This window comes from Dermacentor albipictus, chromosome 5 (genome assembly GCF_038994185.2).
Source record: "Dermacentor albipictus isolate Rhodes 1998 colony chromosome 5, USDA_Dalb.pri_finalv2, whole genome shotgun sequence".
Taxonomy (NCBI): Eukaryota; Metazoa; Arthropoda; class Arachnida; order Ixodida; family Ixodidae; genus Dermacentor; species Dermacentor albipictus.
In genome coordinates, this window is record NC_091825.1 from 152,007,560 (window position 1) to 152,034,871 (window position 27,312).

Genomic DNA, 27,312 nt, shown 5'->3' on the forward strand with positions numbered 1-27,312 from the left:
GTAGTAATTAGCTGCCATTCATCAATTATCAAGAAAGCATAACTGGACGTTAGTACTTTCTTTGTGGTGGCGTCAGTTGTGTTCTCTATGTCCGTCAAACTTTTGCCTACAAGAGCTCTACTCTCTAAATATGAAGCACTGGACATATTCGTGTGAAGTACAGGCTCGATGCTTGTCCTTAGTGCCCCTAGAAAATTTAACTTGGGAATGACTGCTAAGTACCCATCACTGTTATCAAGCTTACGTTCAAGGTAACAAAAGTGCACCAAGATTGGCTTTACAATTTTGTATTGCTGAACTGGTTGATTAAATACGAGTGCACAGGTTAAAGGGAGCAACACGTGGGACAAGCACTGAACCAGCTTCCCGATTTTCATCTTTCACACAGTATGTACGAAAGTTACAGATATGTATACGCCAGTGGTACGACTGCTTCCATTTTAGGTCGGGAACCATGGCCCGAGATATCAAAGAAATCAAACACCTGGTATGCGAAACTATGCAATCGCTGGATTGCAGTGCTTGGGGTAAGTCCATTGCCAGTCCAGGGCACATGGCCGACTTTGTCTGGCCCACAAGTCTTTGACAGTGCGTCTACTACTCGTCTTCTCCAGATCTTCGTGAAATTGACAATTATGTTCCTTGTGCAATGGGGCTATGCACTGGCATCCATCTTTCTATTGATCTTCCTCTGGCTCTGCATTGGAAGGACCAAGCCAGGAGCTTTTCCAGGTATGTCGGATCACGCCACGCTTTAACGCGGTTTCCAGTAACACGATTACCAAAAACACTGAGCCAAGTGTGTACAGCATTGTGTACCATCCCAGAAAAAACAAATGTAAGGCTGCCAATTCTGTTCTCTATATTTAGCTGTTGAATCAACCAATGCCTTCCATTTGGCAAACATGCAATTGCACCAATTCTATCATGCAAGAAATACATAAAAAGAAACACATAAAGGTAAAAGGAAACTTGCCAAAACTAATTTAAGCTGCCATTGCAGTTTTCCAAGAATTAAGCACTCCCTATTTAAGCGTGAAATTGCCATTACAGCCAAGGCATTACAATTAACATCATTTATCACTGAGCAAGCCAAAAATGCAGACTTTTTGCCGTTTACAGGGGTCACCGAATTCAAACTGTTCCCATGGCTACGCCATTTATTCCTGCGTTGCATAGGGTGAGTGGACAAAGGCTTCCTTCACAATCAAGTTATGAAGATAAAACAAGTACACAAACAACCATGAGGCTTTACCTAAACCTCTCTTCGTCTTTGCACAATTATTGAACGAAAAGAAAGAAGATAAAAAAATGTAAGGCTGGTTAAAAAAAAAAAAAAAACCACCTAGGACACTTATAGCTTTGCCATGACTGCACTCGGGCGATGAAAACAATAATTATTTACATTGCCTGCTAGCAGTTCAGCATATACGAACGGCAGTTTTAAGTAGAGGAATTGCAAAGAAAACTAAAAATATGAAGTTACATAGAATGGAATAACCACAGAAAATGAACATAAACAAATAGTTAAATTTGTAAGCACATACTTTTATGCTTTGACCAGATCCATAGATAATGACAATAGCTCTGCCCTAAATTTCTCCTTTTCGTTCTCTTCAATGCACCAAACGAACCTTTTCTTTTTAGCTAGCAAATGAAAGATCCCTGGATAGTACCTAACTTAAAGACCAACTGCAGCAATATTTCAGATAGTGCAAAAAGTAATTGTATTGTGAAGCTTCAAAAAGTTTTTTTCCAAAATGTGAATATGTGCGTCAGAAACTTAACAAAAATAATTTCATACCAAAATGGGAAAAGAAGCACCACCATTACAGCTCACTGGAAGTAACAATGAACCTGAGGCTCAACTTCACCTGAATTGATGTGCCAGCTCAAGGCTGCACCTCGAAGGCATCTTTGCATACTTTAAAGGCAAAAAAAAACAACAACTAAAAACTAAAATATTGGGACAGCTGTGATCGCACCATGAAATTCTTGAGTTGACATCATATCCACCTTGTAGTGTGCCTGTCCTCTGCTATGGAGCTTTAAGTTAAAATACATGCAACTGCCAGTCAGATTTACTGCAATTATTTTGGTGCATTGAACTATTTGTTTTCGACAAGCTAAGTCAACCTGCTTTATGCTGCTAGCCACATAAAAGCTTTTATGAGTATGTTTTAGCAGAGACCTCACCTTGTGCTGTATTTATGTGCTTGCACAGGAAGAAGCCTACAGACTATGAGCAAATAGTGGTGGCCCCCACATGCCCCGGAGTCTCAACAATGGAGTCTCAGCTAAATGACGAAAACGTCGATTACGCATCACGGCACCGATACCATCACTCTACCACCCTCCAAACATCATCACATTTCCAGCAACATTCCGACGACAGTGAATAAGCCACGAGGACTTCAGGTACTACAATGAGTCTCAAGTGGCTGCTTTTAAGGGCATATTGAAAAACAACTCTGCCATTTCTTCCCAAAAGGCAAGATTACAACCTAACAATAAGCAACAGAAGCATGACCTTTGTTCATGCCAAGGTTACAAATGATTAGCTCAATGTTGAAGGCATTTCGTATGCATTAGCCACAGGAGGATAGACATGCAGAAGGCCACAAATGAGCCCCCCCACCTCCACATGGCTGGAATGCTGCTGGTAACATGTCTCAAGTAAACCTGAAAGTGGGAACAACGAAAGTGGGAACAAGGCAACGAGATGATAGAATTGATGATCAAAGAACAATGCTCGCTTAAACTAGCAGACCGGCTGCAACAAGTAGAAAGTACAGTTCGCGGAACTTTTAATAGTGACAAGTAATTGATACGCATTTCTTACTCGGCCTTCTGAAACCCACTGCCTGTATCAGTGAAGATCACTTTGTCTAGAATAACAGAATGGCACCGAATAAAGTGGCATATAGCATCCAAAACGACTAACAAACAAAGCAGAAGCATGCCATTGTTAAGCCAAATCTATCTACAAGCACTTGTGTTCCGTGCTCTTCACTTGAAGTGCAATGTGCCACAATATAAGCAACATTTCAGCCAGTTGAAGAACCTAGACCCCAGAGTTCTGTATGTCATCTATTGTCATTCCAGTGGCCTACTTGTAGTAAGCCCTAGTCGTTCGTCACCCACCGGGTGCTTCTCCAACTGCTGCATTACCGACCAAGACAGCAAAGGCTAAGCCACGCTTACACACCACTGTGGAACACATTCTCACCTCTTTATCAAAACAAAAGCATATAGATTTATCATCAAGCTATTAACACGCTTCCAAAGCTGTTCCAGGAATATTGTGATGTATGAACTCAACACCTTTTCCTACACTTTGAAGCAATGTAACATACTTTCCTAAACCTTTTTTGAAATGCAAGAGGAACTGTTATGCTATGGTATGTGTGACGCGCATTGATTTTACGTGCAAGATGTACTTAGCATGCGCCCCAATGGGACAATCGAGGCTAACGCTACTTTCAATGCGCTCCCCCGTCCTCCTATTTATTCCAATTTTTCAACAATACAGAAATACAAAACAGCTTTGATGCTTTAACAAAGAACAAGCAACAATTTGTTTTTATGCATGTAATGCCTGTGGTTGGAAAAAGAAACATGCAATGTTGCAGTCAAGGCAGCATTTTGTTAATGCAGTGTACTGCTTCTACTCATGTACAGTGCACCTCAGAGCCTGCGTGTCAAAGTCTGTGTGAGTATGATGTATGTTACTGAAATGGGACAGTACACTCTTACTGTGCAAATGACAATGGCTTTGTGTGTCAAAAAAAAAAAAAGGAAAGAAAAGAAAAGAAAGGGAAGTGATACGTTGAATAAATTATGTTTACGTTGTCATTCGTATGGAAGAGTTCAATTCTTTGGCATCTAAGGGGGCAAATCTCTAATACATGGAACACACACGCCAACAAAGCACTCGACAACAGCAAGGAAACTTCTTTGTAAATCTACATGATATACTCCATGTTTCATAAGCGCACTGGCGGTGCTTTGCACATTTTCATAAAATGCCTAAAGTACCGTCTGCAGTAGGTCAATGCTACATGGACCAACAGCCAGCAAAGTAAAAAATTACAAATTTCACGGTGATGACCATGAATCAGTAATGACCATATGGCTTTTATGGCATGTGCGCAGTCATCATTCTCGGGGGATTATGTTCCAAACAATAATATTCAACAGTGCATGAATGGGTTAATTCTTAAATGTCAACAGACAGACAGCACCTGATTGAATGCACTATCTCTTGACTTCCAGCCAATCGACAAACGAATTGAAACAAGCAGTCTATCTGTTAGAGGTGCTCCACGTCATTGGGAGCATCAAGGTCTCTGTAGTTGATCAGTGCTCTCGGTTCCCCACGTAGACCTCTGAAATAGAAACACGTGGATGTCAAACATTCCTTTTTTCAGCAGCCACCTTCCAACAATGAAGCCAAGGGGTGAGAAGGGAGGCAAGGAATGTGGTACTTGTGGCCCAGTAGTGCACCCTCAAGTGACCGAAGAGGATAGTTACGTGCATTGTAAATTCAGAATGCCAATTTGTATCACCTTATTAAGAAAGGGTTGGTAACCACTAATTACTGGGTACACTTGAAACTTGATACACAGGCTTGTTGAATCTTGCTGCACATTAAACAAATCAAGATAGTACAATGTACAAATGAAAAATTCGTTAGAACACCAAAAGAAGCCCAGGCCAGCGCCAAGTACATCTGACTTTTCTGATGGCTTTTCGTAAAAAATTAGCTCTTGACCAAGGGTTACAGTAGACCTGCCTGCTGTAACACAGAGATTAAGATGATTCCTGCAACCTTGTCGCCTTCTCTTAGCTCGCTGCTGGAAAGCCAGCTTCGTTGGCCTGTCGCACCAGCTACCTTCGCAGCTGTTGGATTTAGACTGTCGCCAATAGCCTTGCCTGCTGGCATTTCTAGAGGGGGTTATTTGACAATAAATGGAAATTGCAAATCTGGCCTGCTTTTCTTTCCCAGAAATTTGATAATCAGACACATTTCTGAACACATGCAACTTCTTTTTGAACTATTGAGCTCAATATTTCGAGCTTCAGAATGATACACTACTGTTGCGACATAAACGGTTAGAAAAACAGGAGACTGCAGTCACTGACCAAGTCAGCCATTCGTTTATGTTTCGCTACCCTTACACAGTCCTTGTTCACAACTTGAGTTGTTGACTGTGACATTTTAACATGCTGCCTGACCAGGTGAGTGTTTATCAAACATAAATCATACCATAAACATATCAACACATGTCTGTGGCAGAGCAGACAGTCTGAATCCCTAAAAGCAAACAGGAATCTTCAAGCTGGCAAGGAATGCAATGTTCAAGAAGGCTACTTCGCATTCGCATTCCCAGAATATCAGTAAGCAGCAGCAGTAATCAGCACACAGAGCAGCAGGCCAAGCGGAAAGAAAGGTAAGCTTGTGGGGAGTCCCAGTTCTTTTTTATTGACAGAGAGAAGACACTATGGACTAATCAACAGTTTCAAGCACAGGCAGGCCTCCAATAACAGGACTGAGAACACCGGTTTTCATAAAAGTTGCACCATGTACAAAAATGGAAGGTCTAAAAGAAAATGGGTTGAGAGAGACACACTTTTATGAATTCATTCACACGGTGGTGCTGTACCACCAATGGTCAAATGAGATGAAGTTATTACACTGAATTCCACAAATTGTGTCAATGAAAAAAAAAATGTGTATGATATCAGCAGGAAGAAATCTGCCTTTATGCAGCTTCTCCCTAATGCACTGCTTCTGTCCCCTTTATCACTTTTAAAAGAGTTCCAAGTCCTGTGGCTCATCAAGATCATGATATCCAATCACTTCCCGGGGGTCTGAGCGGAAGCTGAAAAAAAGAAACCAAAAACTGGTCCATTTTTTCTTGCTTCGCACTTTTCCGACTCACGATTTCGCTATGGTGTAGTACTCGGTCACAACACACGTACCATATGGAAAATGCAGTTCCTTCTAACATAAAGGAAAACGATGCACATCAGCCAAATTACAACTCGAGTTGTTTCAAGGTGTGCTATGGCTACTGAAAACATTCATGGTTGCAACAAAGGTAGGAATTAGCAAATGGCTTTCCTTATATATGCCGTATGTAGTTTCCTTCTTGACATATGCACATAATGCCTAGAGGGTTCGCACAAGAGTGCGCTAAGAGCTGTTGTGTAGTCCACTTATAATGATGACGAGAAAAGTTTGGAAACCTGTTATAAACCATGCATTGTTAAATCTGGTCTGATTGTACATACACAGGCCAAGGCTAGGTCCTGTAGCTGAAAGACATAGTTCACCCCCAGCTTCACCTGTAGCTAAAAGTGAAGCTGAAACATAAGCCACTGGCAAAGGATGAAACATTAATTAAATCATTATTTACAAGAGGATAGCGCTTGAAGAACCAATGTCAAAGCAAAGTGCTGCCAATATTGCTCACTGCCCCCCCAAACTGTGCAAAACTCCTGTAGCATGATGATGTGATGACTATGGAGGCAATGTAACAATGATGGTGATGCCAATGTTGAGATGACTAAGATATATGACTGCCATACAAGAGAGTAAATAGCCCCCTTTGCATGACAAACACTGACAATGGCTGCTGCACTGAGAGCTGCATTGTGAATGGCTGCTGCAAAGCACCAGCTTTGCTGTGCGAGCGTAATGCCTGTGCTTACTTTCGAAACGTGTGCACAGATGTATTCACTCTCCTAGTCTCTCAACTGCACAGTGATACAGATTTCCAGCAGTGGTGGTGGGCAAGTTTTGTATTTATTCTTATGGTGGGAGCTAGGCTGTAGGTGAGGAGGTGTCACGGCAATACCAATGAAAGAATGGCAAAGTTACCACACGACAATGGTATAATGGTACGGAACATCAGACAGAGCGAACTGAGCTTCAAGCTCTAAACTGTAGTCACAGTAAAAGAAACCAGAACTAGAGGAAAACAACTGCGCCATTAAGCACACCTATGATACACAATGCTTGTCGTTATAACCCATAATCGTTATAAGTGGACTCCACTGTTTTATCTCGGATTTCTTTTATACTTTACCATTAAAAAAATGTGCATCATTTCTGGGTGCAGAGCTGGTAAGGATATGTTAATTTCTGCACCTTTCTGCAGCGAAACAAAACGCTAAGTCAGCGACCACATAGAACATATTGCAGGCATAATTGCAGTATTGCTGGAGTTCATTTTACACTCTGGGAAGTCCATATGCAGTAATCCACTCCATAGCATGCTTTATAAAGTTAATGGCCAAGGTGCATTTGGCAACAATAACGAAGTAGGGACTGTGCAGTGTTAAATTACGAGACTGAATATGACCACATTGAAGTTTGCCATATGTTCCATGCAGCTTTTGCTGAACAAAATACTTCTGTTCTATTAAAAAAAAAAAGAGGCACTACTAACGATTACATAATAGAAGCACTCACGCTTGTACTTTGATTGGCCAATGTCTATCATGGTCTAATACTTTGGTCAAATCAATAATGCTTTCACGTACACGCTTAGCACACTACCTTTTCTTTGTAACAATGCCCAAATGCAAGTGGCTGAATCTTACCTTTTAAAGGAATGAATGTCATTTCTGGCTGTTGCTAGTAAGGTTATTGTAATATCTGCGTTTATGTGCAGCAAAATGGACGCTGCTTTATAATGTAGAAAGAAAATACAACAATGAAATAAATAGCGGAATTGCAGCCAATTATGTACAAAACATAGTACAGATGAGTATGACCCTCAAACCTAGCGAAACAGCACTACTAATATTTTGACACCTGCACAAGCCAGCAGTGGCTTTTAAAATGATAAAAAAGGCAACTCACCGTCCGTAGTTGTTTCTCTTGAATCCTGCTCTGTACATATCTGGAAAGTTGCGACCGCCGAATCCTGCAGAAAGAAGAGGCTTTCTTTGTTCATAATAGTCCCCACAATCGTGTTCATTTACAACTCTGCCTCACTGATATTCTCAACCTAAACTGTTACACCAAAAATGGTCGCCCGTATTTTTTTATTTTCTCTGTCTGAAAAGTTTATTGTGTGGTATGGTGCACACAATGAGTTACCTCTCGAAACATTGTCTTGATACATTCAGCTATTTCCAGCCTGCTGCTTGTCGGACTACAACAGAACAGAGCAAACTTGTTTCAAGCTGCTAACTGCTGTTGCAGTAAAGTGCAGGCCACTGTACAGGAATTTTGAAACCTCAGCATTGTCAGCCCCTTGAAGTGAAAAATAAGTGTACGTACCAGGAAATCCACCGGGGTGGCCCCTAGGAAAGCCGAAGGGAGGTGGTGGCGGAAATCCACCATGGAAGGGACCCATCATGCCAGGACCTTCGTGACCAACTCCACCGCCGCCACGGCCACCACCACCGGGGCCTCCTCGGTTGGCTGGGTGTTCTGGCAATTGTGGCCGTTTGGGGTCCAAGAGGTAGTTGTTGAAGTACTCCACCTGGGAATGGAAGTGCGCCGAAACAGGTGCACAGCAAAGCTGGTCAACCAAGTTTTTATCATATTTTGTGCTACATTTGGACTAAATAGGGCACCATGTGAAGGGCTTTGGATTACAGCCTTTTGACAAGTTTTAGGACACACTTGATTATTTAAACTTCTTGACGTTGCCACCATGTGCGAAGAGAGAAAGCGAGAATAGGAAACATAGCATGGGTGGAAACGGTCACCTGGTTTGCTACTCTACACTGTGGATAAGGGAAAAATGTAATAGAAAGAGGAAAAGAGGGGGAGAGTAAACACTGCGCACAGCTTCTTGTGGATCTACGGAGCAGAGCGGGATGGTGGTGTTGCAAGGAACCAAGCGGGCTGCACCTCTCGAAAAAGGGGTTTATGTTCGAGTTTCTGCGTAACAGAATTGTTTTCTGGTATATTCAAATTAAACTCTGACACTATCATGTCTATAGGCTGTGTTTAGGTCGACCTTACAATTTTTCTGACGTATTTTACTTTGAGGAAGTCAATTAGTTCAGTAATACATCTGCACCATGCAGAGGGCCTATGTGGTTGTGGTTCAAAATGATTTTTCGCCATGCGATGTCAGATGCCAACAATCGATTTTTTTTCGACACGGGCCTATAATGCTGTTTTGTTAAAAGAGGCTGGTAAACTGGTAAGGCACACATGGCTTTTTTGTACGAGCAACAGATGTGGCCACGTTCCAAAAGTTTTGTCTCGGTGTACTGATGCCCAGCCGATTCAATGTGGTATGTAGAGATGTTCACTGGATGACACATTGAAGACAGGTGCACAAATTGGTGCACGGCCAATACGAGCTGTTATGTAAATAGTGCTGGGCCAATGAAGGAGACTCGTATAAGTGTTGTCTTTAAGGACACGGTCTAAGCTGCTCGCTGATTTGCATTTTCATACAGAACTTCTATTTCACAGTACGTTCTGCTTTAATACTAAGCTTGAATGTAGTGCCACTTGTCTGTCTTGTCCAGAATAAATTCATAGTAGGAGCCATTTTCTCTGAAGAAATGGTGACGCCGTCTTGTCTCTCATAAAATGAGGTCATTCCGCATGCTACAGTGTCCACACTGCCCTAGGACAGGTGGCACCAGTAGTCCCTTCACATTAAGTATTATGTGCATGTACTACAGTTTTTAGGTCTTTAAGTATTTTTTTTTTATCTTCTATGATCCATAGCAAAGTGTCTTTAGTTGTATATCATATTCAAATAACTTTTCCCCTTTAGTTTGCAGCTACAAACCCAAAACGCTATGGTCCAATAAATTATTCAGTAACAGAAGTGCTACGAAAGAGAAATGATAGAAGCAAAGCAGTTTCTCACCTCCTTGCGCACTTCTTCCACTTTTTCAGCATGCTTATTGAAAATGTGCTTGCGGACAAATTCAGGCCCCTTGAACTTCTTGCCAGACAGTGGGCAGAGCCACTTGTCCTTGGAGAGCTCTTGAGTGTTGGCCACCACAAATTTCTCCACTTCGCTGGAATATGTCTTCTAGTCAAGGAAACAGCTCGACTGACAGTTATTCAGGCTACAGCAATGTGCACTCAGGTACCACTTTTAATAGAAATGCAGCCATGCTGTGCAGTAGTCACCCCACCTACAATTACACGATCTCATTAAGAAAGACCAGAGAGCGTCTCGACTTGATTGCACCAAATGCTGCACTCGACCAAAACTGCCTTTTGTGTCTGCTTGCATTACTTTCAATCTATTCATTTGTGATGATTACATATCGAAACTTGCATGAAGTGACAGGATGGCTATCAAGCAGATAAGATAAAGGGGTACTAGATCACAAGTGAGCCTCTTGCTGCAACAGCCCTCAATGAGACATGTAGGAACTAAGATAGAGCACAAGATGTGTGTTACAAAGCAAGGAGTAATGCTGAAAAAAATTACCGTATTTACTCGCATAATGATCGCACTTTTTTGTCAGAAAAAATTGACGCAAATTCAAGGGTGCGATCATTACGCGGGTTAAGTTTCCCGCGAAAAAAAAAAAAAAATTGTTTTTTCGTCCCGCGTTTGCTGCGGGATGCGGGTGCGGGACACCAAAACAAAAATGGCGGCCGGCGGAACAAGCCGAACGCGCCGAACGCGATCTTGCTTTTTTTTTCTTCTCGTGAGTACATTACGTGCATTGAAACAGTTTCTTCCGTGTCAGTGATGAATAATAACGGCAAGTTTGCGGCAATAACGTAGCCATGTCCACTTAGAGGGGACAAAAACAGATGGGCGCGCTTAGCTGCCAGTGACAGAAACCCATGGCCGGCGTGCTGCGGAAACTGCGGCATCTGTTTTCACTACTATCCTAACACGGCACGTTTCCGCTAAAAGTGGGCGAATATCTTAGCTGTGTTACAAGCGTTGGCGTATGAATAGGGTACACTTTTAACGTATCAGTGTAAACGTGGCTACTATCATTTTGCCGCGCGAGATTTGTTGCGTGCTCACGAGTGCAGATGAAAAGAATCGAAAGGCGCCTTTTTTGTTTTTGTTGACTACAACCATTATAAAGCCTACCCATAATAAAGGCAAGTTTGGTTGTATCTCTTTTTGCCATGGAAGTGCGGAAAGTGATGAAAGTAATGAAATGAGGCATCTACTTAAGCATGTTTGGTGCGTGCAGACGAGTCGTTCGCGTAGCATTCGACAGATGGTAAGCGCGATCATTATTAGCTAGACTTGGCACACGACATATAGCTGCGGCAAGTTCAGGGTGCGATCATTACACGGGAAATAAAAAAAATCGAATTTTGACGACAAAATTCAGGGGTGCGATCATTACGCGAGTGCGATCATTATACGAGTAAATACAATATTTAAACCCAAATAATTTCACAGCAAGACGTCCCATTTCAAGGATACGCTTCAGGGTCCTTCTTGCCAAGTCTGTTTGCTTCCTCATCACTCAGTTTGGTCGAAGGCTGGAGGAAGGGTGAAATCTTGCCCTCAAAGTGGCTGATGTAGTCTGCCACTGAAATGCAAAGCAACACGTGCTGCTCAACATGGCAACACATTGCACTTTTGTCTTGGGACAATGTTAAACAATGAGACATTTACAGCATTAATGAGAATTATTGCACACTGTTTTATCCTCCCCAATATGCATTCCTCAGGGTGCTTAGAAAAGAAGCATGCTTAGGATTGCATGCTTAGGTGCCCTTAGGATTGCGATGTGCATGGTTGCAGGTCCTGAGGATTGTGCATGTGCGATGTGCTTGGTCGCGATGCCCAAAGCACGAATGCTCATAAGTAGTGTTGTGTGAATACAGATTTTCACTTCGAAGCAAATTCAATGCAAATAGTGGTTTTGGCCAAATATTTGCGAATCGAATATTGAATAGTTGCTGTTCAAAAATCTTGGCCTTAAAGTGGCATGCAACATAATTTTTGGATACATTCAATCATTAAGTGAACTAATTTGTGAGAATGCGACCACAATTAATTCAAGTATGACTTATTTAGTGAAACACCGGGCTTCGTTTTTAGAGGGAAGGTTGAGAAATACTTCCAAACTGGATTTTTCATGCTGTCCTTCCGAGTCCATCTTGCTGACCAGCCAAGCTTCTGCTATTTTGACAATGGTAATGTCGTTCACTCCTCTTATCACTTTCTTTCGTAACATTATAGTTTAAGTTTTTTGAAATGGTGTTAATGAGTTTTCTCACAAAAGTTTTTAAGAAATTATGAAGGTTATAAGAAATCTTTAAAAGTATTTATTTCTATCGAAACTTGTTTTTCTCACTTTATGTCTGCATGTGGTGGTGGTGAGAAAAGAGTGCGGGCAACCAGGGTGCCAAGATTGGTGAAGATGGCGCCGGCATATACCGGTGTATCTGGAGCTCATTGCTCTTTTTTCTTTTTGCTGTTGTTTAACAAAGTTGATGAAATGACAATTAATATACTTTCAAGCTCCCACCATAATATTTATACAGTTTTGCTGAACGTGTGAGTCTATTTTTATTTTAAAGATCGTGCCTTACTGATTACAGTCAATGTCTGATTTTTTTTAGTCTCTAGGAGCCATGAAAACATAGGAAAAATCGGCCGGTACGAAAAAATGAATGCATGCCTTTTACTGCCCCCAAGGGCTCAAATCGCCACAGACACATCTGAAATAGCTCTGAATGCCTGCCAGTACACTTATTAGGAGTATGGGTGCTTGTACTGTGACAGGAGACTGCGGGTGCACGGGTGTAAATTAAGCAATACATACTGTGTCCCGTGACAATAGCCTCTTCCCACTTTTGGTGTGCTTCACCGCAATACTGCGCGAATGTTTCACGGCGAAACATTGCTGTATTGAGGCAAAGCTGACTTTAGAGAACAGACGTTACGCCATTTGTCGCAAAGAAAGGTGACTTCACAATCCTCTTGCGAGCTCCACGCACTGCATACGAGTGCAAAACTTGGCTGAGATGTTCACAGCAGTGCATGCTACCAGTGGACTGTCTTTTTTCACCAAGCCCAAGGGGTAGTTCAAGGCCCCTTTAATGAAAAGCCCGGTACCGAACAGCAAGAAGCTTGGTAGCGAATGGCTGCGGCTGCCAGCTGATCTGCATGCGAGAGCGCCTCTTTGAGGCGCCAAGGTAATCAAAAAGGTGGCGGTGGTTGATTCAATCAATGCAGTTTAGGACCTCTGGTCAGGGCCAAAAAGTCCCAAAAATCAGACAGCGATGGGTTTCTGTGTTCGAAATTTTCAAACGTTCTTATAATTGATGTCCGAATTATCAGGCATGTCCAAAAAATCAGGCGTGCAGAAAATGTGTCATTGACTGTATTAGGCAGCAAACAAACTTGCAACCGTGAGTTTGCCAACACTTCAAAAAGCATGAATATTACACCTGCTCTCAAAGCAAACATCAAATACGATAATATTCGAAACTACTATTTGAAAATCTGAATATTCGCACAACACTACTGCTTGCACGATGTGCCTGAAAGTAAACTTGGAAGTGAAGTCTGAAGCACTGATGCTCGAAAGGCTTATCCGCATGTTTGAGGATTCCACGCACGAAGTTCTAGTTCACAAAGTCCTTGTCGCCAATGCTCAAAATGCTTAGCAAGTTGTGCCCACTTCCCCACTCGTCAAGGTCACGATGGTTGAGACGTCGAGAGCTCACGATGTGCAAAGAACAGATGATGCCCTTAAGGAGCGACCACCAGACCAATGGCGAACTGAGCTGGAGTCATGTGGTGGGTGTGACTAATTGGAGATTCTGGAATAACCTTCAATCATTTGGTTTTTGTGCACTTGTTTCTGTATGGAGGAGATGGATGAAGAAGCAAATTTGAAAATGGAGAAATGCGCTTTCTGATGACACCAAAATGGAAGTGCTCAGTTGCGCCGTTGCAGGGATATTGTGGCTTGAAAAACAGTTATTTCGTCATTTCTGTAAAATTTTTCGTCACCTTGGCTGACACAACAAACATTTTGGAACCCTTCTATGAGGTTTTCAGCGATGATATTTCGGAACCAGAAAAAGTGTTATAGAAACTGAAAATGTGATTGCCAAAATATCTACTTTTAGACCATTTTCCATTTTTGACCAAAAATAGATCTTAGTTGAATTCATAAAAGCCACCTGTGCTGTCGGAGGAGGCTTCATAAACTAGAAGCCAAAACAAAAGACAGGTAGGAACACCACTTTGAACTTCCCGTGGCAGCTCCCCATGGCATCATGGACTTTGATGGCATCTGCTCGGACATAGTTAATTATTTTATCAGCAAAGATGGTCTGCATTGTGTCCTAAAGAAGCGAGACTAAACTCGGTAAGTTGCAGTACAGTAAAAGCTCGCTAATTTGAATTCTGTGGGGATGCTATGAAAATTCGAATTATACAAAATTCAAACTAATGAAAGTCAGAAAAAAATTGCCCGGTTAAGGCACGTATATAGTCCGACGAGGTGTGAGCATGTGCGCACGGATGCTATGTCACATTGGCGCAAACAACGTAACAGGACGCACTCAGCACGGTCCGACGTGCCAGACATTGGGATGGCTCATGCTAAATCCGTGCATTCGTTGCACTGACTGGTGCAGAGGAAAAATAAATGTCACAGTTTCACCCGAAAAGCGAAGTATCGATTGCTATAGTGAATTAGTAGATAGCTATAGATAGTTTTCATGTGACGTCACAGACGCACATCTCACTGCTAGTACCCAAACATGGGGGCCACGATGACGTCAGTACATTGTATCATGACGCGCACATTGTTTTGCTTATTGACGGTGACTGTTTTGTTTTTACCTGGTTTATCACTGGTATTGCTTTGTCGTTCGACACAAGATGGGCCCATCGTACTGTCATGCCATCACGTCTCTTGATTGCACTCCTTTCGACTTGTTAATATCTAAAGATGGCGGCTGCAATGACGTACATCTGTGCTAACTATCTATATGAAGTAAGGATAGTATAGTTATTGGCTTTATAAACTTGTAAACGTTCGCTTACTAACTAAATTAACAAGTACGGTGTCCCGTGCGCACAGGTAAACATGAACACATCTCGCTCGATGACTGCGGAAACTCTTTGAAAAACGCTGAAGTAAGGAATAGCGGTAGTAGCAGCTAGCGTAGAAAGCACATTGCATACGAAGCTACTGGCACTATGCGCACTCTGTAAACATTGCAGACCGCTTTGAAGATGAAGCCCATGCAGGCGCACACTTTGGACACGCCGCAGATCACTTTCAAGATACGGCGCCCAGATGGGCGTGCCGCAGCCACTGGAGAGAACATCCCCTCCCCCTCCCTCTGCTTCACCACCGTGCCTCGCGCGTGCGACAGGAGAGGGCACATCATTCGCCTCATCCTACTCTGCTCGAGAACGCGAAATTGAGCAGTGTTTGCTGGCTCACCCTCGCACGCTTTCTCTCGCACATACAACATATGGCGCACGGCAACGATTTTATCGCCCTTGAGCTTTATACGGAACTTTCCGGGAGAGAAGCGACCTGCAACAGAGGCATTGGCCATGCTATGGCCAGGTGCAAACGTGCCTCTCTCCAAGTCAAGCCTAAACAAAGGGCCACAGTTGGAAAAAACAATGCTGCGCAGCCCGCGCAGCAATGCCAGCCTCACCAACGTGCTCTCACGCGCTAGCACTCTCCCCATCCACAATGGTGCGGAGTTCGAGTAATCGGTGGCCGTGTGGATTTAGGTGTGAATTAGCAGGATGTGATACATATTGCCTTCAATACATTGTTGGACGGACCGCGGTGGCTACTTCGAATTATCCAAAATTTCTAACTAATGAGTTGTGAATTAATGGGCTTTTACTGTAATTTTCACTGAGCCACGATGGGCAGTATACATATTTAAAAAAAGGAAAGAGAGAAACATAAATCTAATGATGCTGCATTGATGCACTAGTGCTGGGGTTTAAACGCACATTGAAAGTAGGTCTTTCTTTTCTAGTAATCAATCTCTCCAGAAAATTAATGAAAATAAGAGTTCTCAAAGCATTTGTCATCAGCCTAAGCTGTTTCAGTGTTCCCCTTTCATGTCCCTTCAAAAGTTGGGGGCATGCGCTGGTGCTGTTCCCTTACCCTCCTGTGGTGTGACCTTGCCAGAAGGTGGCGACCCTCGGGCATGCATGATGCCACATCGGTTGGGCATCTCGTCTTCACTGGCGTACTCGCTGTGGTTGTAGTAGTCCACAGAGTGCACCACTCGCAGGTACACCAGGAGACGGTCCAACACCTGAAAGAAGAGCGTGATGAGGTCAATGAAAGAACAGTGCTGAGGTCACTAACACAATAATAAATTCCCAGTTTTGAGTAACAGATGCGGTAATAGATGCTGCCCCATCCTATTAGAGCAGAATGTCGATATGAATTCCTCGGGAGCAGGTGAAATATTTGTATCATCCCAAATTCATATGATCCAAAACAAGCAAGCTGAACATGAAAATGAACACAATATTTATAGGGCACAACTACTTCTTTCCAAAAAAGTCCATAATGTTCGTTTGCACCTTTCGGACAAGACGCGCCTAAAGCGCATAAGATCGTGCAGCGGTTTTGTCGCTCATGCTGTCGGCAATTATAGTGCAGCGCAGAACGTCGAGAGTGTGAACAGTTTCTGACAATGACAGCAGTTGGTCACACACGTCGGCGTCTTCACCATCACTGTCAGTATCAATCGCATCTACTTTGTCGACCAAGTCTTCAATGGACCTTAACCCGCAGGCCGCAATGTTGTTCTTTGCGGTGACGAACTCTTGAGCGGAAGCTTGAGTTTCCAGACTCTCCCAGCCTTCAATCACCAAGTCCTCATGAGGCTCTTGATTATCTCCTGTTGGAGCCACATCTGGTCCCATGCCAAATCCACATTTGCGAAAACAGTCCGCGATTGGATCAGAGGTCACACTGTCCCGATATGGCCAAGAAATACAACGCATCGAGTAGATTGATCCGCAAATTTTAATCTTAGTGATCGTTTTTTGCTTACTAAAAGTCCTTTGAAGTGATGCTTCACGTTCTGAATTACTTCTATGTCTAGTGGCTGCAGATGGCTCCTAGTGTTCGCAGGCAGTAAGCTTATGGCGACGCTGCTGAAGGTTGTTTCCTTCGGATGGGCCGAACACTGGTCTACAAAAAGCAAAATCTTCCAGTTTTTTGCTGCAATTTTCCAATCCAGGATTGTGAGGAACTTGCGGAAAAGATTCACAGTCATCCACGCTTTTTTGTTCCCCTTGTACAAGCAAGATAAACATCCTGCCGATAGGAAGCACCTCGGCTGTTTAGACTTGCCTATGACGGTAAGCTGCATTTTCTCTGGGCCGTCAGCATTCATGCAAAGAAGCACGGTAACCCTTTGCTTACTTTTATTTAGTAGCTGCCCTGGTAAGCCTGGCCTTCCACACACAAGCTCCTCTCTGATTGCAAGCTGAAAAAGAGGCCCGCCTTGTGAGCATTAAATACGTTGCATGATGTGTAGTTCGAAATCAGCACCGGCAGTATGTTCAGCCAGTTTTTGACAGCTGACTCATGCACTTTCTTTCCTTCACCGCAATCAACTCTACATACAAGTCTGTGTCTTTCTTTAAAATGATACAACCATCCCCCAGGAAGCTTTGGCCATCCTCCTGAAACTTTGAAATTTTCAATTCCAAGGGAAAGCGCAATGTTGTCCGCCTTTTCTCGTAGCACCTTGCCATCCACGTTGACGCCAGCTGCAGTAACCTTATGAAACTATGTCAGCAGGACCTCTTCCTGCTTTACGTGTGTAGCTGTCCTTGCCCGCTTGACGTTCACACCAAAGTGTTGCGCATTCTTCAACACAATGTCTTGCTGCCCAGCAGCGCAGAGTGTCAACAGTGCTATGCCTAACTCCTTTGCAAAATTAACATTTCTTCTTTAGTTTTTCGTTGACCTTCTTGAGGATCTAAATTTTCGCCATAAAAGAAAGGTCCTTCCGTTTCCACGACACGTCGAACGGCGAACAATTCGGTCTTCCTGCATGCACTCAACTTGCGCCCACCATGTTTAGCTGGTCCACGTGGCAGCACTCTTACAATTGCGCAAAACGCACGAGGCGGCGGCAGCAGCGAACACTGAACATACGAATGCAGCAGCACGCAGCAGCACGCAGCAGCACGCAGCAGCACGCAGCAGCAGCCTGTGATGGCGATAGCGGTTCGACTTTCGTTTTCAGATCGGGTCACCCTGTGCGAAAAGGAAGAAAAAAAGAAACTGGCGTAACAAAAGAAAAAAAAGAGAAGAAAAGAAAAAAAGGGGGGGAAAAAAAGAATAGCTGGCTTATGCTGATGAGCTGCCAGGAAATGGGTGACGTAGCCTTGTCAGGTTCCATGCTGAGCGCACTGTGTACGCTACACTATTGGCGGCACAGACTGGAGGTGAAAGGTGGTGGTAACAACTTTATTAAGATTCTGCTCAGTTATCTGGCAGGCCCGAGTCCTAGGATGGCCCCTCACGAGGAGCGACCCTTTCGGCCCAGGCAACAAGGGCTTTTTGTAGTTTTTCATCCGGCGTTCTGAGCAGCTCCTCCCACATCTGTTGTGAGGGAGCTGGCAGGAGCGACCTGGGAGGGCGTAGGCCCTCGCACCCCCAAAGAATGTGATTTTGGGTAGCCAATGTTTGATTTGTGCAGTTTTGACATGTTGGGTTCCATTGCCCATTGATAATTATGTATGGCCAGCCAATGTGGGCTGGGGAACGACTTAGTTTGGATTCGACGCAGGATTGAGGCTTGCCCTCGCGTGAGGCTTGCGCTCGCGTGAGGCTTGCGCTCGCGTGAGGCTTGCGTTTGGAGGCGGGTAGATTTGCCTTTTTTGCTTGTAGTAGTTTGTTATCTCGTGGTACGTCATCGGTGCCTCATCCATGGGATCCGAGTCTGAGGGGCACACCTCCTGGTTGATTAGACCTCAGGCTACCCAGTGTGCCTCCTCATTCCGTTGATTCCCCGAATGGGCAGGGACCCATACGAGTTCAACAGTATTTTCATTTGTAAAGTCCCATAGGACTTGCGCTGCACAGACGCCTATGCTGCCTCTCGAAAAATTGACTATTGTCCTTTTTGAGTCGCTTATGATAGTTTGCACGAACGGATTCATGATGGCCAAAGCAATGGCAGTCTCTTCCGCTTCCACGGTGGACGCTGTTTTTATGGACGCGGCGTTGAGGATACTTCCTTCTCCGGTCACGACGCTCACTACGTAAGTTTGGCGATTCTGCTTTGCTGCATCAACATAAGTGGTGTGCTGGTTGCTTTTGTAGCCTTTCTTGAAGGGCCTTGGCTTTGGCAGACTGCCTCTTGTCGTGAAAAGAAGTGGTGTGAAAGGACCAGCAGCCGCGCATTAGCCACGGCGGCTACTCTCGCCTCTGAGACCAGTCGCGTCGTCCTGCTCATGTGCGCCGGTCATTGGCCCATTCGCATCATTTACAAAGGCTTGAGAAACTATTCGTGTAGTCCCGAGTCGTAGTGTATTCTATGTAATGTAGTCTGTCCAAAAGATTTTCGAAATTCGTATCGTCGCGAAATTCAGACCAACCGTAATCATATCTTCTAGATTCTACTGTATTCCCACAACGCCATTATTCGACATCATGGAAAATTAGAATTTTCTAACCTTTATTTCTGGCTGCAGAAAGTACATTCATACCAAAAAACAATGAGATGATTGTCAGGATTGATGATGAGTCTACGTTTTGGTTTACACTCTTTCTTTATTGCACTCCCCGTAATGCTCCATGGCTTGTGGGGAGCACACGCGCCCATCTTCCCCCACGCCGTCACGTCGAGAGCCGGCATAGACAGGAGAGAGGCGCACTATGCCCTCTCCCGATTCTCCCTTGCTCTCAAGATGCGTGCGCGCCCTTCCTCCCTGACTCGCGGGCAGGTAGCTGACGGACGAGGAGGCCATTCCCCTCGCCCAGGTAAAAAGGTACAAAACAGCGCGACCGACCGAGAGAGACCCTCGCTCTCTGAGGCCGGACCCCTAACCTGCCGGACTGGAGTACCTGCAGCACCCCGTGAGTGCCCACGTTTGCCTGACTATCCCGGGAAACGAGGTCAGCCTATTTATTACTATTACAGAGAGGACGTCCCTCTGCCAGTGTTCTTTATTGCTGGTAGCAATAAACGTTCTTACAGTTGACGCTGCTGGTTGCCTTATTCGTTCGAACTCGACGTAGCCGCGATTCAAGCGCCACGGGTTGGGGAGTAACACAAAGCGACTGCGTGGGGCTAGATCCGGAGCTCGCCTTCAGCCCTAGCCGCACGCAGAGTGGAACCCCCACAGGCTTTCTTTGTCTGCTTTGCACAACATACATGTTCGACAAAGATCATTATCATGGCATTTTGTACAATATATGCAAGTTGATTTAAAATGTTTCCAAACATAAGAGTTGTTTTAGGGGTACTTTAAGGTGGCGGTCCCACTCCAGCAGCACGAGCCCCGCGTTTTCAGTACTTTTGGAGCAACCGTGGCGGCTCTTCTACTTAGGATATAAAGTTGTCGTATATACCACAAGAAAGATTATTTCTTGTAGATTCCAACCATATGTAATGTAAAAAAAATTGAATAATGTGATTTAGAAATAAATGTTCAAGAACAAGCACGAAATACATGGTTTTTGCGAACAGTGTCTAAGTTGTGGCCATATTTATAAGAAACTACCGCATTTACGGCATTGCGGTTTGCTCTGTAGCTTTACGACATATTTATCTCTTTCCTAGACGCAGCAAAATAATGCTGTATTTTTACTTTTTGAATAATTTGCTTTTGAAGATTGCCAAATATCGCAACTTCTAATCTAAACAGTCCGGCTAGTACATGTTTAAGGAAGCTAAATTTTGGATAAGTTAGAGTTCAAGGAATTTCCATTTAGGACACAAAATTTCATTCATGTACCTTTATTAGGTTTCCTAATAATGCGACAGAAATGAGGCAATATTTAGAATTCTGGTCCTACTTCTGCCCATTTTTGCGGAAAGGTACTAAAGCTACGAAGTTGCAGTTTTGGATGAGACAATTAGAAGCCTTGATTTAAAATCTCAACGCGTGCTTTTCCAATGAAGCAAAAAGAAACGCTGTACGGGACACGTGAATTTTACTATTTTTTTGCCACTGGTAACATCGATAAAGTCGACGCAACGTTCAAACCGTACCATAATCTAAGGGCTCATATCTTAAAAATTAGTAGCTATGGTCATTTTTTATTGTAATATGCTATAATCACAACGACAAACTGCAAAGAAAGCAAGAAATTTATACTATTTTCGCACTTGCATGCAAAATTTTCACCTAGCGCCATCTACACGACAACCACAAAAGCGCTGAGCCTGGAAGTTCACAGTTTCTCCGAATGTGGCGTGCCAAAACATTTTACCTCAGGAACGAACGTTTTAGACTTTTCTGCCGAATGATTCCTGGGGCGGAATCTTGTAACGGTTCCGAAAGAGAGCCGGTTACCTTGCCCTCACGTGATTCGTCAGAATAGTGGTTGCGTCAGCGGCCGTCAGAGAGCGGGCGGTACTGCAAATTTTGAACACGTCACGCATAAGTCAAGAATTTTCAAAGCGAACCCATAGTCGGCCTTGAGTGGAACCGGCGAAGAGGTAGTCCGCTTTGGGTTCCGTTGCTGTGGCTTGGCTGTCTGCTTGCGACCATGGCCGTGCCGCCTGGGAGACTCGCGGGCGGTGCACGCTCGCACGCGTTGATCATCTCTAAGGTACGACTTCACACACATGAAAACTTGGTGGCGCTACTCATTCTTTGCCTCGGGTTCCTCTCCCCGACCCGCCAACGACTGGAGGTGCTAGACGCGTTATCAGAGATGACCGATGAGCAGTTTCGTCGTCATTATCGTCTGTCAAAGGGAACCATCCGATGGCTGTGCGAAGAACTGAAGGAGACGAGCAGCCATCACCCTTTGCCGGTGCGAGACGTACGACCCGAAGAAAATGTCCCTGTGCGACGATATCATACAATAAAGAAGCAACTTTCAAAATTTTCGCACAACTGTTGGTGATGGGGCTTCAACTGTTGGTGATGATCCTTTGATTCGACTGTAAACAATTTTTAACGCGTGGATTATTACTTGGCGACGAACAGTTTAAGAAACGGCAATTTTATATTGCCTAATGCTCAATAAAAAATATGTCAACATGCGACGACAATTGAAAACTTTCAGGACAATATTTTAATAATAGTTCATATTTATTGAGCAAGAAGAAACATTACGCAATTCTTACCTCGTCATATGATGACGTACACTTCAGAGGCGGCACCCTCTGGTTTATTGGTCGTGTACTGCCTGTCTTCCACCTCAGGCTTGAGAGTGGCCTATTTAGTGACGTAAGTGGTAAGGCGAACCGGTTCGCATTGGGAACCGTTATAAGATTGCGGCAGTGGGCTCCCCCACAATGCCTGTCAATCGTCCTGAATAGAAGAACCACTCCCAGAGGCATGGCCAAGGCCCCAAGACATGCTGTTGTTTCCTGCTTTTGTTGGGCTAGTATGTGCATAGCAACCATGGTGAAAGCACGTGCCAGCCAAGCGTAAGAGCCGCTTGCGTGGCCGAAGAAGGGAGGAGGCCTCGCCTATGGTGCGCTAAAATTCCTCCGTGAAACTTTTGTTCAGTTGCAGACTTTGTAGGTGGTGCGATTACGGTAACACAATAAAGGAATCTTTCCCGTCTCTTTTTTCTTTGGCTGACACAACGCATTGGAATGGAGTTGTATTGACATGTGTACACCTGTGACCGCTTTTCACTGAACGCAGGACGCGCCTGCATGTATCGGAAGTTTCTCGAACGTTATCGATGCTTTATCCGTTGTCTGTTGTCACCGGCGCTTATGTAATCTGATTGTATGAACTACCGAAAAGCACGCATGTTGTAGTACTCAACGCGCAGTAAGACGAGACTGTAGAGAACGAATTACACCTCATCCACACCACGTGTTGTCGCCCTTTAGTCTGGGCCAGTATTTTGTAGCGAAGCCGTTCCGATGATAATGCATTTTCATGCTTTTCGTGCTTGGTCAGCGGTGTTGGATCTGGAGGACAATCTTACACCGCTCTCCCCCAGTTATTGGATCTTGCCGTTGAATGCGGGAGTTGCCCGACGTTGAGGAGGACTTTGAGATGAAAACTGGAGATTTATTTACATTATTTACAGTAAACACATGAAGTAAGCCGACAGTAGATCGGACGCTGAGGCCCATGGCAAGAAGCCCGAAAGAGTTGAATGAAGGAATGCCTCTCCCGGTGCCCTGTCTCCCCTTCGGTGCCTCGAGGTCACGTCCTTTTCGGCGAATCGTCGAGCCCGCTCAGGTGTCGTCATTTTCCTGCAATGGCAGGCGCCCGTGCGAGTTCAGTCATGTACAACGGGGGGGGGGGGGGGGTTGCTCCAAGGGCTCTTCCGCAGAAAGGGTGACTTGCCACTGGCGTTGCCTCGCGGCTTGCAAGCGCACTCACAATAGGCAAATGGGGGTTCCGAGGACTTCACGGTGACTTACCACGGGCGTTGTCTTGCGGCTTGCAAGCACCCTCACAATAGGCGGTTGGGGATTCCGAGGGCTTCACGGTGATTTACAGCCGTCGTCCCCTTTGGGTTGCAAGTGCTCAGCTTGGGAAGACAGGTTGTTTTAGAGCGAACTTTCAGAGCTGCAAATTAGCTTTGCTCGGGACACAGGTTACCTGGAATCGTGCCAGGCTTCAGCTACACTTTTGGGAGGAGTCAAGCAGCAGGACAATAGCTCTACGTGCGGCGCACGCGGTGGGGGACGCCAACTTGTTTGGACGTGCTGCGCCTTGTGAACGTAGTTCGATGTCATCTGGTGAACTCGAAGGATGCCAGAAAAAGGTCCCATATCTGGCAGTCCTTAGAGTAACCTCCCGCTCACGTTATCAACGGGATCAGCCGGCTGTTAGCAGTGGACTAGCATAGATTAGCATAACGCACTGCTACAAAATACCGGCCCTGGTGGGCATTTTTATTTTGTCCAGCATGATTACGAGATAAGATTACGTGTATAAGATTCCCCTTTCATGCAAGCGTTTTTATATCAGCCAAACGGGGCGGTGCATCAATGACCGCATGCGCGAGCACTGAAAGTTCAAAAACGAGCTAAAGATAGTCAGTTATCATTACATTGTAATGAATGCGGCTGCAAGCCGTTTTTCAAAGATGTGACCTACCTATCAAACTACCTCGATGAACGCGCACGCCTTATTTCTGAAGCTTTCCACATTCATGTTAGCGGCGAAGCACGTGTAAGCCTTCCCTCTATTTCTCTCCTTCCGAAGGAGATTGCCTTCCTATCGCATTGCAATCCTCCCTGCGCATGCCCAATTCTGTTGATTCTGTGGTTTGAGACAGCGGCGGAGTATATATATGCTGACTGAAAGAATAAAGGCACTTTGGTTGTTAGTCAGCGCTGTTGTCTGTGTCCCTTCACTCGATCGTCCTGTTGTTTAGCGCTGTTTTTTATTGCTTTCATCAGTGTCCGTGAACAGACGACTTGTAACGCTCTGTGTAGTGACTAGTCTTTTGAAGAATAGAAAAGAAAAAAAATGCTGTCAAAGGTTCCACTCTGTCTTTCCTACGTGTCGTGTTTTAGATAATGGGTCCTCCCTATTTTGACGCACGTTTCTAATGGATAGGCTCTTTTTTTGTCATTGGCACACGTGCGCCCTGGCAGTGTTTCAGTATAAAATCGACCCGAGTATGCGGTCCGCTCACGTTATCAACGGGATCAGCCGAACGTGAGCGGTGGATAAGACTAGCACAGAATAAAGGATAACGCATTGTTGTGATCGACCTTTCGGTCCTCCCGGCGAGCCTGGGACTTCGAGCCGGAGCTGCGCCTGCTGAGCGGCCAAGGCCTCTTCAATGGGCACCGATGAGCTGCCCCCTTTCGAGCCGGTGGACGGGATTTTGTGATCGGCCATTCACTCCGCGACACCCCTCGGTCACGGCTCGCGCGATTATGGTGAAAGGGCCGACAGCCTTGACAAAATGGTTCTAGACACGGATGAATTATGCCCAGCGCGGGAATGCTTTTCATGAGAGGTTTCAGAAATTAGCAATGATACGGCTGCCATTTTTCAGCAGCACAAACTGGCGTATCCAAGCCAGATACGCGCTCAGTGCGATGATACTTGAACATGTGCCCAACAGAATTTCTTCACCATATTTTTTTAGAAAAATATTATCGACCCGTGTGACGCACGTGTCAGCTGCTGAAGTCAAGGTCACTGGTTCTACACCAGGCCGTACCGGCCGCATTTTGATGGCGGCGATCTGCAAAATTACCCTTGTTTGAAGCATCGTGAACCCTGGTTGACATGACAAAGGAAGCACATGTTAGTAGAACATGATTCGCGCATATTTCACAACAAGACTGTGGCGCCGATGGCTTGTTTCATGCCTGCTTATCTGAAATTGGGCAAGAACACCGCTAAGCGACCTAGCCTTATATTATATTACTGTACGTGATGAAAGTGTGCTGTGTACCGTGGGTTTTTTGTTGTATGTACGCTCTTTCCTTTGTCCTTCGTTTGGATACAAAAACTGTAATAGCTGACCTCAAGGTCTAGTTCGCGAAGAGAGAGAAAGAAAATTTTAAAAATGCTGTCAAAGGTTCCACTCTGTCTTATAGGTATCGCGTTTTAGATAATGGGGCCCTGCCTATTTTGACGCACGTTTCTAATCGACACGTTCTTTTTTTGTCATTTGCGCATGTGCACCCTGGTAGTGTTTCGGTATAAAATCGACCTGAGTATGCACTGCTGAAGCGAGGATCGCACAAGCCTTACGATTTGATTTGTGACTACAAACGAACCTAACAGACGATTTGCAAATATATGGGAGTTGGCAGCCCTAAAACGACCTACCTTCTAAAGGAAACTCACCAGCAGTCGACCATTCCGAAAAACGAACGCCGCGGAGATCGTATTTATCGATTACGACATCTTTTGGCAGGCTATTCAAACTTGATGTGCATTCAATATACTATTCTAACACTTCACTAAAAGTCGAGCTCGAATTTATTGCAAAAAGTTTTGCATATTGCATTGTCATAAGTAACGTCAAGGAGAGAACATGTGACGAAGCGCTCAAAAAGGAGGAGCTCATATGTTCATAATGATGAATACATAATAAAACATCAGTTTAGTACACACAATATGCAGACGACGGTCCCGAAATCAACGGACGAGAAATATGAAAAGGGAGCCTCGTGTCCCGCTTTATTGCGAATGCCCCGTCTATTTGTGCTTCTTCTCGCTAGCTCATACCCCCCTCCCGAAACATGTAAATAATGACTGGATCCGATATACAGCCTTATTAGCTAGAGTGTCTCGTTCATGTGTTGTTTTGCACAATACCATACGTGTCGAGAAAGTGTGATAAATAACATCGTTACGTGCTTCCGTTATCTTCGCTTTTCCGTACCTCAATCTACTGTAGCGAGTTTTTATGACCTTGAAGTAAGCTAGGAATGTAATAGAGTGAAAACACTACATACATCACATATCAATAAAGAAGACAAATGCCTGTTTTAGCAAAGGCTTCAAATAAAAAAAAAAATAGAAGAACGCAGTAATAGCGAAATTTGCTCTACAAGAATGCGCCTTTTTGACGAGATACCTTCAAATTTTCGACGTGTACGAGAACAGCATCCTCTCGGCAGACGAAAGCCCACGTGCACGCTTTTGTCCACGGCCTGCATGTCGCGCGGAACAAAACAGCGCTGGCCACGCAATGCGAGAGTGCGCTGAGTTATCACTTTCCCTCCTCTCTACTATTTACCCTATGCTCCTGCTGGCCGACGTTCAGCTGTCAGCCATCCGGATTGTCAGGCCAGCAAAACTTCCCTCTACCTTTTCTTCTCACAACCACGAATAAAATCCACGCCTTGTCATCTACACGTGGTAAGTGCGTCGGGACGGCCAGCAGACGGTCGCAAATACAGGGAAAGGAGAAAAAGAACCTGACACGGACGCATTCGTCTTTCCGGAAATGTCTCATTGTCGCGTAGACACTGAGGTCGACAGACTATCCTGCTTTTCTTTTGTGTCGTGTTCCTTCGCGCTACTGAGATTCCTGAATAGACACTAATCAAGTGGCGCTGCAAAGGCAACCTGCAGTGAGCTTCATGGTGTGAAGGATTTTGTCGTATTATTGTTCAGTTGTATTCCGCGTAGTAGTGACGGTGAAGAAAACAGTCGCAAAACTGTGACTGACGAAACGGACTTTATTGGGCGATCCTGTGCCCACCAAAGCAAGTTGTACTCTAAG

The 27,312-nt window shown here is 44.6% G+C and overlaps 2 protein-coding genes across 9 annotated transcripts in view; one reads left to right on the top strand and one right to left on the bottom strand.

Moving 5' to 3' along the window:
• The window catches only part of LOC135903418 (solute carrier family 12 member 8), a 59,612-nt gene extending 55,757 nt beyond the window's left edge, over positions 1-3,855 (top strand). For all 4 annotated transcript variants that reach the window (XM_065433745.2, XM_065433743.1, XM_065433747.1 and 1 more), the window contains exons 12-15: positions 445-527; positions 615-732; positions 1,123-1,180; positions 2,225-3,855. In XM_065433745.2, coding sequence (XP_065289817.1) covers positions 445-527; positions 615-732; positions 1,123-1,180; positions 2,225-2,402 — 437 coding nt within the window. In that variant the 3' untranslated portion in view covers positions 2,403-3,855. The remainder of the gene's footprint in view (positions 1-444; positions 528-614; positions 733-1,122; positions 1,181-2,224) is intronic.
• Ars2 (arsenic resistance protein 2) overlaps positions 3,481-27,312 on the bottom strand; it is a 102,021-nt gene continuing 78,189 nt past the window's right edge. For 4 of the 5 annotated variants that reach the window (XM_065433740.2, XM_065433742.2, XM_065433738.1 and 1 more), the window contains 6 exons: positions 16,090-16,243; positions 11,403-11,511; positions 9,858-10,011; positions 8,297-8,501; positions 7,874-7,937; positions 3,481-4,388 (listed from right to left, as the gene is read on the bottom strand). In XM_065433740.2, the coding sequence (XP_065289812.1) occupies positions 4,313-4,388; positions 7,874-7,937; positions 8,297-8,501; positions 9,858-10,011; positions 11,403-11,511; positions 16,090-16,243 (762 nt within the window). In that variant the 3' untranslated portion in view covers positions 3,481-4,312. Of the gene's footprint in view, positions 4,389-5,454; positions 5,886-7,873; positions 7,938-8,296; positions 8,502-9,857; positions 10,012-11,402; positions 11,512-16,089; positions 16,244-27,312 lie in introns of those variants that run through there. The other variant, XM_065433739.2, reaches the window with a different exon arrangement.